This window comes from Rhincodon typus, chromosome 2 (assembly GCF_021869965.1).
Source record: "Rhincodon typus isolate 14 chromosome 2, sRhiTyp1.1, whole genome shotgun sequence".
In the NCBI taxonomy this organism is placed as follows: Eukaryota; Metazoa; Chordata; class Chondrichthyes; order Orectolobiformes; family Rhincodontidae; genus Rhincodon; species Rhincodon typus.
Window position 1 is genome coordinate 86,150,406 of NC_063333.1, and position 12,820 is coordinate 86,163,225.

The 12,820-nt window shown below is 40.1% G+C and overlaps 1 protein-coding gene across 1 annotated transcript in view; it reads left to right on the forward strand.

The window, feature by feature from the left end:
* Positions 1-12,820, forward strand: part of dgkb (diacylglycerol kinase, beta) — a 677,591-nt gene that overhangs the window by 99,467 nt on the left and 565,304 nt on the right. The window contains exons 7-8 of the mRNA XM_048611787.1: positions 7,841-7,865; positions 12,310-12,327. Of these exons, the coding sequence (XP_048467744.1) occupies positions 7,841-7,865; positions 12,310-12,327 (43 nt within the window). The remainder of the gene's footprint in view (positions 1-7,840; positions 7,866-12,309; positions 12,328-12,820) is intronic.

A 12,820-nucleotide genomic window follows, 5' to 3' on the forward strand; every position in this document is an offset into this window, starting at 1 on the left:
TTAACTCTATTTTTTCCTTCACAGATGCTGCCAGACCTGCTGAGCTTTTCCAGCAACTTCTGTTTTTGATCCTGATTTACAGCATCCACAGTTTTTTTGGTTTTTAACTGTAATTGTGATCTGTTTTGTGAGTTTGGGATAATGGCTTTGATGTAGGGCAGTGCATAATTGACTAGATTTGCACATGTTGTAATGACGTATGTCATGTTCTGGCCTACATATGAATCCAGACTCTTGGCAATGTGGGTGACTCTTAACTGCCCTCTGAAATGGCTGAGCGATCTATTCAGCTTTAACCGTCGCTAGAAAGTCTCAAAAAAGAAATGCAGCTAGACTAGGCATCAGAAATGGCAAGTTCCTCTCTAAGCCATTCACCATCCTGACTTGGAAATATATCGCTGTTCCTTCAGAGTCACTGGGTCAAAATCCTGGAACTCCCTCCCTAGTAGCATCGAGAGCATATTGAACTGTAGCAGATCAAGAAGTCAGTTCACCACCATCTTCTCAGGGGCAACTAGGAACAGACAATAAATGCTGATCCAGCCAGCTGAAAGGAGGAATGCCTCAAGCACCACCCATTCTGATAATGTCATGAGGGCACAAGAGCGTGCAAGCCATACCATGAAATATGGTGGGAATCTTCTGTATGAGTCATAAAATGTAGAAAAACCCACACAATTGGCAGCAATGAACAGCACAACCGCATTTACTGTGAACAAAAGTCTATTGAACAAGCAAAATATGTATGGATCAGAAATAATATTGTTCGAAGGACTTAAGTCATAAATGGGCAAAGTTTTATTTCTTTCATTCATGGGATGTAGGTTTTGCTGCCTGGGCCAACATTTAGTACCTTTCCTTAGTTGTCCTTGAGAAGGTGGTGGTGAGCTACCTTTTTGAACCACTGCAGTCCATTTGGTGTAGTTGTATCCGAAAATCTTGTTAAGCGGGGAGTTCTAGGAACTGAAGGAACAACAATATATTTCTAAGTCAGGATAATGAGTGGCTTGGAGGAGAACTTGTAGGTGATAGTGTTCCCAGGTGTCTGTTGGTTTTGTCCTTCTAGATGGAAGTGCTGACAGATTGGAAGGTGCTGTCTTAGCCTTGGTGAATTTCTGCAGTGCTTCTTGTAGATGGAACACACTGCTGGTGCTGAGTGTCAGTGTTGGTTAAAGTGAAAGTTTGTGGATGTTCCAATCAATTGGACTACTTTTTTTCTGGATTGTGTCGAGCTCTTGAGTATTGTTGGATGTGCACTCATCCAGGCAAGTGGAGAGTATTTCATCATACTCCTGACTAGTAGATGGTGAATAGGTTTAGGGGAGTCAGGGCATAAGATTTTTGCTGCAGCATTTCTAGTTGTGACCTGTTCTTGTAGGCATTGATTTTATATGGCAACTCCAGGTCAGTTTCTTATCAATGGTAACCCTCAGGATGCTGATATTGGTGGATTCAATGATGGTAATATTGTTGAATGCCGAGGGACAATGTTTAGATTCTTTCTTGGTGTGGAAGTGCTAGTATTAGACTGGGGTGGACAAGGTCAAAAGTCACATGGCACCAGGTTATAGTCCAGCAGAGGTGTGAGTGGAGAGTTAGTAGTCTGAATAATAAGTTTCTGCAGGTGATCAAAAGTGTCAGATGGATGAATAGACACCACACAACAATCACCAGATAGGAATGTTCCCATCCAGTCGGGGAACACTTCAGCAGTCAAGGACATTCAACCTCCGATCTTTGGATTAGCGACCTCCAAGGCGGCCTTTGAGATACACAACAATGCAGAATCACCGAGTAGAACCTGATAGCGAAGTTCTGTAACCATGAAGACAGCCTCAGCTGTGATCTTGGGTTCATGACGCACTACATGTGACTCCGCAACACTGTTCTCTAATTTTAAAATCTTCCGTACTGTCCTGTTTTGATACCATCACCTTGATGACTTGCTATGATGTCTCTACTTCAATTAGTTTGCACAGTTTTAAGTTACTTGTTAGTTTGGTTAGACTCTCAACATGTGACTCTTATACCCATCATGTTATTTCAGCCTTTTGGTTTATCTCCTGCACCACCTTATTTTTAGTTTTTTGTAAATATCTTTTACCTCATTTAATGAGATTATAGGTCATCCTTTCACTTGCTATTCAGCTGGAGACACTTTACTCACACTGTCTGACACTTTTGATCACCTGCAGAGACTTATTACTCAGCCTATGCACACTCCACTGACACCATTTGTATGATCTTTTGATCTTTTTGCCTATTTATCTCTTTGCCTATAAATTCTGTGCCTGTGCATTTTTCTTCATTTCACCTGATGAAGAAGCAGTGCTCCAAAAGCTTATGATTTCAAATAAAACTGTTGGACTATAACTTGGTGTCATACGGATTCTGTCTTGTAAGAGATGGTCATTCCTGACACTTGTGTAGCTCAAATATTACTTGCCACTTTTCAATAAAAGGGCTATTGTCCAAACTTGCTGTATTTGAACATGGACTGCTTCAGTATCTGTTCTGCCGCAAATGGTGCTGCACATTGTGTTAATTATCAGTGAACATCCGCACTTCAGACCATGTAATAGAGGGAAGTATAACACAGAATAGAACACCTTTTAAATTTCTGGGATAAAGAATGACTTCCAAATGAAATTGTGACACAATAAAGAACTGCAGATGCTGGAAATCTGAAACATAAACAGAAATTTCTGGAGAATGGTTCTGAAGAAGGATCACTGGACCCAACATGTTAACTGTGCTTTCTCTCCACAGATGCTGCCGGTCATGCCAAGTTTCTCCAGCAATTTCTCTTTCTGTTCTAAACTAAATTATTAAGCCAAAAGCTTGAGAAGTGGAGGAAATGCCAGACAATTGTGCTTTTAAACAATTATTTCCTTATTTCTGATATTCTATATGTTGTAGTCAGTAGTACAACAATTCTGCTTCCTTCTGATATTAATATATCTGCACAAACCTGCATGAATTTCGATTGCCATGAGGGAGGATGCCCTTCTAGTGATCGTCCATAGTCCTGCCCAGAGTGGATGAAAACAGTGACTTACAGTCACTACATTACAAAAATGGTACTGCAGATTGCTGTAGCGAAATGATGATGAAAATCACAAGTAGTAGACCGGATTGATGTAATAATAATTTTGAGCAGTTAAATCATTTTAAAAAGTAATATTAAACTCTGACAAATGAGGTGTAAAAACTCATCAATTTTATATTCACGTTAAGAAACACATCCATTTTAACTTTCATAATAGTATTGCCTTCGTTATTAAATGCATATAGAATTAAGAGGAGACACCTTATATCTGGAAATATGGATTTAATATTTTAGACTGTTATTAATTCATTATTATTGGGTAATAATCCAAATTGGCACTGGTTCCACACTTCCTGCTTAGACTAGCAAACCCTTGAGAATAATGATGGTTGACCCACTTCAGCCTTTGGATTTTCATGTTACAGTGCACATTTGCTTTTACACTCTGTAGCAGTGAATGCTGATCGCATTGATGTAACTGGCAACGCTATATGTGACCCTGTGAACTGGGCTTTTATATTGTACTATTCCTCTAGGCCTACCTATAAGCAAGTAAAGCAAACAAATGAAGAGTTGAAGCAACAGAATAATTGTTTTTAGAAAAATCCGGCATTTTACTCATATTTCATCATTTTATTGTGGCATTAAAATTTTAATAGCAAATGCAAATCTGAAGACCCTTACCTTTGCACTTAAAGCTAGGAGAGAGTGCTCCGAATGTTTTTCCACCACAAAAAATGCTGGAAGCCTCTTCCTCCCACTTCTTTAGTCTGATAACATGGGAATATGGCTAAATATTCAATGCATAAACAATTATAAGCGAGCAACAGAAATTGTAGTTGTAGCAGACAGTTTTGATCCTTTGTGGGACATTTATTTCTTCCTTGTCTGTTCTGGAAATTCAGGGCAGAGTAACGATCTGACAATGTGGTATTTAATATTAATGGGTGGGAAATCCTGCAGGGTTTCTTGCTCAAAACCTTAATGTTCACTGCTAACAAGTAAGTTTTCATACTTGGAGCACAGATACATTTACCTTAGAACCCAATTCCACTGTAATGTTAAGATTAAATATTGCAATCCATACCTTTGACAAGGCTTATTGCCAAGAGACAATTAGCAAATGTAAAATAGCACTTTTTTTAAAGATCAAGGAAGAAAGACTTGATTCTGAAATCAGCACATTTCAGGGGAAATGTTGGCTGATTGGGATAATGTAGACCATTTAGTGATGATATATATTAGTAGCCCCGTATGATTTTCACCTATTATTCTGAAATATTGCACTGCCCAATCTTTCTTGTGCTAAATTTCCAGCACATATTTGAAAAAGAAATAAATGTCCTACAGGGGAACAAAGCTGCGCAGCACAGCTGCAACATCAACATTAACTCAATAATGTGAAACATTGACCAGGTGTGTCCTGTTCACAAAAAAAGCATGATAAATCCAATCCAGACACAATCATCTATTCTCAATCATCAGTAAAATGATGGAAAGTACCTTCACTAGTGTACAATGGCCATCTCAATGTTCAGTAGTATTTACATTGTTGAATCCTCCACCAAAAGCATTATGTGGTTATCATTGGTCAGGAGCTTACCTGGACCAAGTGTCTAACAACTGTGACTGTAAGAACATCTAAGAGGCTGGGGGTTCTTTGGCAAGCATATTAAGATGTATAAATCCCCCGGGCCTGACCAAGTCCATACTCTGGTGTTGTGAGAGGCCAGGGAAGAAATTGCAGAGGCCCTTGCAGAGATTTTTGCTTCATCTTTAGCCACTGGTGAAGTTCCGGAAGACTGGAGGGTGCCTAATGTTGTTCCATTGTTTAAGAGACGTAGCAAATATAACCTAGGGAACTACAGGCCAGTGAGCCTGACGTCAGTGGTAGGCAAGTTATCGGAGAGGATACTGAGGGACAGGATCCACCGACATTTGGATAGTCAACATGGATTTGTGCACAGGAGATCATGCCTGACAAATCTTTTAGAGTTTTTCAAAGAGGTAACCAAGAGGATAGATGAGGGTAGGGCAGTGGATGTTGTCTATATGGACTTTAGTAAGGCCTTTGACAAGGTCCTGCCTGGCAGGCTAATAATGAAGGTTAAGTTGCATGGGATCCAGGGAGACCTAGCTAACTGGATTCAAAATTGGCTCGATGGTAGGAAGCAGAGGGTGATGGTTGAAGGTTGTTTCTCAGACTGGAGGCGTGTGACTAGTGGTGTGCCACAGGGGTCGGTGTTAGGACCTTTGTTATTTGTTATTTACATAAATGAACTAGATGTGAATGAACAAGGCATGATTAGTAAGTTTTCAGATGATATAAAATTTGGAGGTATCATTGATAGCGAGGAAGGTTATCAAAAATTACAGGGGGATCTTGATCAGATGGTTTAGTGGGCTGAGGATTGGCCAATGCAATTCAATACAGACAAGTGTGAGGTGCTGCACTTTAGAAAGTCAAACCAAGGTAGGACTTGTACAGTAAATGGTAAGGTCCAGAGGGACCTGTGAGTACAAGTACATAGTTCGTTGAAAGTGGCATCACACGTGGACAGGGTGGTGAAAAAGGCATTTAGCATGCTGGCTTTCATCGGTCGAGGCATTGAATATAGGAGTCGGGACCCTATGTTACAGTTGTATAAGTTGTTGGTGAGGCTGCACTTGGAGTATTGTGTACAGTTTTGCTCGCCCTGTTATAAGAAAGACATAGCTAAACTGGAAAGTGTGCAAAGAAGATTGACGAGAATGTTGCCAGGATTAGTAGGCCTGAGTTACAGGGAGAGGTTGGCCAGGATAGGACCTTATTCCTTGGAACATAGGAGAATGAGGAGTGACCTTAATGAGGTGTATAAAATCATGAGGGACATAGACAAGATGAATGCATATAGTCTTTTTTCCCAGGGATGGGGAATTGAAAACTAGATGGCATAGGTTTAAGTTGAGAGGGGATAGATTTAATCTGAGGGGCAACTTCTTCACACAGAGGGCGGTGCGTGTGTGAAATGGGCTGCTAGAGAAAGTAGTTGAGGCAGGTGCAGTAGCAATATTTAAAAAAAACATTTTGTTAGGTACATGGATGGGAAGGGTTTAGAGGGATATTGACCAATTGCAGGCATTTGGAACTAGCTGAATTGGCACCATGGTCAGCATGGATCAGTTTGGGCCGAAGGGCCTGTTTCCATGCTGTATTACTCTATGACTCTATGATGTAAGTGAATCGCCTCCTAATTCCCCAAAGCTTGCCCACAATCCACATGGCACAAGTCAAAAGTATGATGGATTTCTCGGATGAATGCAACTCAGAAAACACTCAAGATAATCATTGTACAAGACAAAGAAATCTGTTTGACACTCATCTGCTACCTTAAAAATTAGTTTTCTTCTTCACTGGTGCTCCATTGCTGCATTACGTACCATAATTGAAACAACTTACCAAGGCCTCTTCAACAGTATCTCCTATCACTGGTGAGTTATATATTGTCACATTTTTCTAGAAAGATACAGTGAAAAGTGTTTTGTCACCACAATCCAGCACGATTTTGAGTCAGAAAAAGTATAAAAAGAAATTACATAAATTGAGTGCATCTTCTGTACAAGGGGTCTTCAAACACAGCTCCAGGATCTCTCAGGGTATCCTTGGCCTCAAGGAGACTGGGTCTCAAGCTTCAGGTCTCCCGCAGCCAAGAGTCTTCACTCTGGGCACTGTTTCAGCCACAGTGACCTGCCCCAAAGAGGCCCCTGCTTCAGGCACTACCACCACCGTAGACGATGACCCGCTAAGCCCATGCTTCAGGCCTACTACAGCCAGGACTCTTCGCACCATGCACTATCACCACCACAGCCGAAGACATGCCAAGTCCCCGAATCCATGCTCTTGGCCTACTGTAACCGGAAATCCTCACTCCAGGCACCGCCACTACTGCAACAGGCAACGTGCCGAGTTCTGCTCTGGCTTTGTCACGACATCAGAAGATGAAGGGAAAAAATAGAGAAAAGAAACGAGAAAAAGAAAGATGTGGCCAGCCTGGAGTGGACGGGCTCAGGAGCCCGAACTCTACCCAGCATGCCATGCTGCCATCATGGCAATGAGCTCATGACCTAAACCCTTAATCTCTACTGTCTAAAAGAATAAGGACAAAATGCATTATTCGTCCCACATTATCCTTAATTGAAACTGTCATCCTTTGATCATTGCTTGGCTAAATTTTGTGACCTGCATTTTTTTTTATATTTGTCATCGCACAAATTACAAAATTAAACAAAAATATTTCTGGATGTATGAAGAATTTTCTCACTTGACCTCCTTTGACTGAGTTGCTAATCAAACACCTCAAAAGCAATGCAATGTTTGTGGTTCCTTGTTAATGTTTCTGATTCAAGCACTTAAAGCTGATCTGAAGGCTACCAGATGGGAGGACTGTAGATCAAAGTCAAGAACCTTCAAAAGAATGCAAACATTCAGACCCACCCCCGTGAGCACAACCCTTCACCTAGGCAAAGGAGCACTGTTGTATCTTAATATTTGAAATGTCACCGTTGTTCGGATCTGTGAATCCTATGTTCTTTCGACTTCAGAGAATTCAGGAAAACCACGTACTGGAAGTTAAAAGTGGAATCCAAGCTGAGGGATGCAGTCAGTTCCCTTAACTTGTGTTAATGGCAGACTGGGTTTGAGGGGTTCCCACACAATTACACATGGAAGTCAGTGGGCTCCTATTGACTTCTCGATGTGGCATTTTATTGTTTCTTTAACATCTTGCAACTTGTAACATCTGTCCACTACAGCATGTTCAAATTCAAACCAAAATTGGCATTCAGTGCTTTTATTTTAGTAAAAAATTTACAAAAAATTCTTCTTTAATGGCCCAATGGTAAATCTACCACTAGGTGTGGCATGAAGCATAGTGCATATAGGGACCCTACTTACCATTCCCGGTCACTGTGAGGCAGGGAATGGTTTCAGCATTTTGTGGAAAGCATGTTTGATGATTGATAGTGTCTTTCTTTTATTTATATTCTCAAATAATATTACTTATAATCTTTATGCCTGTGTGGCATGAAATTAGCAAGTGATCTAGTGATCCCAGTCAGTGGTTCCTGCTGGAAAGAGCAGTTGCATGATGTTTGATGCAAAGGGTGTTAAATTGCCTGTGATGTAATCTATTCTATACAATTGCCTGTCTACACTGTTTAGGTCCGTGTTTCAAGAAAACCATTTCACAGAATCACAAGTATGGAAATTACTCCCACAAAGAGCAGCACATCATAACTTAATTAATCATTTTAATTGAAAGCAATATTCTTTTCCTAAGAGCATGTAGTCTTGGCAGATGAATGGAAGTGAGATACAGACAATCATAAATGAACTGAACAGCAGAAGTGTTGAAAGGACTTTAGTCCCACTACTAATATAGAAAGTGTAGGGTTGCAGAAGAGGACCATTTGGTCCATAATATCTACACTGGCTCATAAAATGAATATTATTGCCTAGTGTCAATGTCGTGTTTCTTTCCCCAAACCTCGTGCATTATTTTAATCAAATAACTATCCAATCCCCTCTTAAATGCCTCAATAGAGTCTGCCTTCACCACATATCCAGGCAATATATTCCTTGTCCTGACCACTCACTGTGTGAAAATGTTTTTCTTCACTTCACCCTTTTCCAGATTAATTTATATCATAGATCCTCTTGTTGTTGTTCCTTTATAAGTAGAAAAGAACTTTGATCAAATTTTATGCAAGTCACAATTAACAAACATCTGAAATAGCTGACAAGATTCTCATAGAAATTTTGAATATATGTCATGTCAAAAAGAATGAAATCAAGAACTTATTTTCACCCGAGATTGGCCTTGAATACATTTCGAGCATTCCAATCAGTGTTCAGTTTAGATTAGTCCTTGTCTCTTAATATTCTTTGTATTTCACAATCATATTAATTGTCTTTAAAAATATTTATGTTTACTCATTTTAGTAGTGCCTTTCCTAATTATGTTTTCATATCCATCTTACACTGCATACAGACATATATAATACTTTGACTTTTATTTTGCAAGCACTGAAGTATATTAGGTTTAAATCATTTTTATCTGCTGTATTTATTTAAACAGTGCAATTTTTAAGAAAAAATGTGATCTTGTTGGCCTGTAGCAATAACATTACAGTAATAGTTTTTTTTAAGAAATGGAAGTGGGAATTTATTTACTGCAAAATGCTCAGTTTAGACTGACACTAAGTGGTTGAGTGTGGTAATACATACTTTATGCAAAAGTAGATTAGTAGTGGGACTAAAGTCCTTTCAAGGCTGTTCTGCTGTTCAGTTCATTTATGACTGTCTGTTTCTTACCTCCATTCATCTGCCAAGACTACATGCCCTTAGGAAAAGAATGTTGCTTTCGATTAAAATGATTAATTAAGTTATGATGTGCTGCTCTTTGTGGGAGTAATTTCCATACTTCCACAATCCTTTGTGTGAAGAAGTGTTTCTTAAGTTCTTTTCAAACTAACCTGGCTCTAATTTTAAGGTTATGTACCCTTCTCTAAGGTTCTACCATCAGTGGGAAAGTTTCTGTCTCCTTTCAGTTCTTTTCAATTGCCTAAAATACCAATCAAATCATCCATAACCCTCTGTATTCTTAGGAAATGAGAAAAAGGCTAACTTAATGTCTCTGTATAATCTATCTCTTGGAGACCTGGAACGTTCTGATGGTTCTGTGCAGCACTCCAACCAAGGCCTTTCTGAGTGCATTGCCTAGAATTGTGCATGGTATACCAAGTATGGCCTAAACAGGATTAAAACCGAAAGAACTGCGGATGCTGTAAATCAAGAACAACTCAGTTCAGAGGAAGTGTCACTGGACCCGAAACGTTAACTGATTTTTTTCTTCACAGATGCTGCCAGACCTGCTGAGTCTTTCCAGCAACTTCTGTTTTTGTACGGCCGAAACAGGGCTTTGAACAGTTCTTCGTCCTATTTCTATTAATTTGCTCCAATGACATTATAATTCTTTTGAATTATTGTGTGTCGGACTACTGTATTTAATAATCTTTGTCCATGGACCCCTAAGTTTGGACTCACAGTTATCCCTAACTTTTCACAAGATAAATAATCCTCTGCTGTATTGCAGATGACCTCATAATTTATCATATCGGAAATCTATCCGATACAAACTTGTTCATTCACTCAAACTATCAATGTCTCTGTAATTTTATGCCATTACCTGCATTACTTACTAAGCTGTCAAACTTTCTGGCCCTGTCGAACTTGGATATATAGCTGCATCATGTTACCCAGGTCATTAATAAGAATAGTGAACAGTTGAGGTCCCCAAACAGATTCTTTTGGAATACAGCTGTCACTTCTTCCAATTCAAGTTAATATACTCGCTGTGATTGTCCAAGTTAATATACTCGCTGTGATTGTCCAAATTGTAGTCTAAGTGTGGGGGCACATTTGTTTAGTGGTGACTGACTGACCACTGAGAGAGCTCACCAAAGTAAGCCTGTCAGGAGCTTACCAGCAAGACTGTTGGCAAATCAGAGGCCTGCAGCCTGTGGATCCTAAAGAAGGTTGGTTGAGGTCTAGTATTCAATGAATCCAAAGATGAGAAGGTTAGTGTTTTCCTCTTGATTTTTGTGTGGTTGTTGTCACAAAGAGAGGGTGTTGCAGGCAAGAATCGGGGTGGGTTTTTAGTTTTAAACAGCCGCCACCTTGAACAACATCGCTGTCCCGATGTAGTTACATCTCCCTCCAACCCAGCAGGCAGATCACCTTGGTTTCCCTGATGGAAGCCAGCTACGTTTCTCCCTTGCAGATATTGGGGCCAGAGGAAAGCACATTCCCTGCTAATTGACCTTTTAAGGGCTTTTAATTGCTGGTGAGTTGAGAAATTCCCCAGTGGACTTTCTGCGCTGTGTTGTGTTGATCAGACTATGAGAAGGCATCAGTCACGCTGTAGGGTGCACTCACCCAATTAGTTGTCCTTTCCAACAACCTTCCCACCGCCTCTAGGGACGGAGACATTCTGCCCAAGTCTTTAGTTATTTTTTAATCTGTCTTGTACTGTTTAACAAATCTTCCAACCATTTCGACAGTTTGCCTTAAATTTCACAAGAAATAATTCCAGCTGATACTCTTAATGTATGACATCTGGGAGTTCACGTAAACTACATCCATAGACTCATTGACTCTCAGGCATTTACAGCACAGATGGTTATCATTCAGCCAATTGCATCCACAACGGTCAAAGAAGACCTATTTAATCTCAATTTCTAGCTTTTGGCCCATTGCCCAATAGGTTATGGCAATACAAGTGAATATCTAAATTCTACTTGTGTTATGGGAGTTTTTGACTCAACTGTCCTTTCAGGCAGTGAGTTTCAGACTTCTACCACCCTCTGAGTGAAAATATTTCTCCTCAACTCTCCTCTTAACCTTCAACCGCTTAGCTCAAAACAATACCCCCAGGTTATTGACCCTCTAATAATGGAAAATGCGCCTTTCTATTCATGCTGTCTATGTCTCTATTAATTTTATACACCTCCGGATCTGTCAACTTTGACTGTTCTAAGGAAAACAATCCCAGCTTATCCAATTTTACTTCAAAGCTTAGACCTCCAGCCCAGCCCTGGTAAATCTCGTCTGCATCCTCTTGAGTGTAACCATCTCCTACTTATATTGCGGTGACCAAAACTGCACACAGTACTCCAGATGTGGCTTTGATGTGGTAGCCTTTTATTCGATTCCAGCGTGGCCTCCTTGCTCTTGTATCCTATGCCAAGCTAATAAAACAGATATTCTATATGGTTTCATAACCACCTTATATTTGCCCTGCCAACTTTGTGGATCTGAGGATATACACACCAAGGTACCTCTGATCTTCAGTACTTTCCAAGGGCCTACCAGTCATAGTGTAATTCCATTCCTTGTTAGCCCTCCCCAAATGTATTACCTCATACTTTTCCAAGTTGAATTCTTTTTGCGTCTGCATTGCCCACCTGAGCAGTCCATTATGCTCCCCTTCAGATTGTAGCTATCCTCCTCATTATTTAACACACTGTCAGTTGTTGTGTCATCCATGAACTTCTCGAACATACCTCCTTTATGTAAGTCTAAATCAATATATACCACAAGCAGCAAGGACCCTGTGGAACCCCACTGCATTCATTATAGAGAAACATGATGTAGGTATAAAAATTGGAGGGGTCTGTGATATATGTGAATAAATGAACATTATGTGGAAGGAGGTTTTAAGATTTTAGGAGGATTTAGAGTGAATAAACCCCCGAGCCCAGATAAGATGGATCACAAGCTGCTGTGGGAAGCAAGGGAGAAAATTGCAGGAGCTCTAACATTAATTTTCACTCCTCTCTGGCCACATAAGGGGTGTATGAGGACTGGAGGACAGCTCATGTCGTAGCGTTACTCAACAAAGGTGATAGGAAATAACCAGGAATCTATACGCCAGTGGGTCTAACATCCATGGGAGCGAAACTGTTGGAAAAATTTCTGAGAGAATTAATCTCCTCTTAGAGAGGCAATGACTAATCAAGGATTGTCAGTGTCCCTTTGTCGGGGAGGAGATTGTGTCCAACAAATTTGATTGAATTCTTTGAGGATATTACTGCATGTGTAAATGAGAATAGTGCAGCTGATGTAGTAGGCAACATTGACTTCAGTGAAACATTTGGCAACGTCTGACATGACAATCTGGTTACGAAGCTAGCCATGGGATCCATGTGTTATCTTTATGCCTGGAAGCCTCT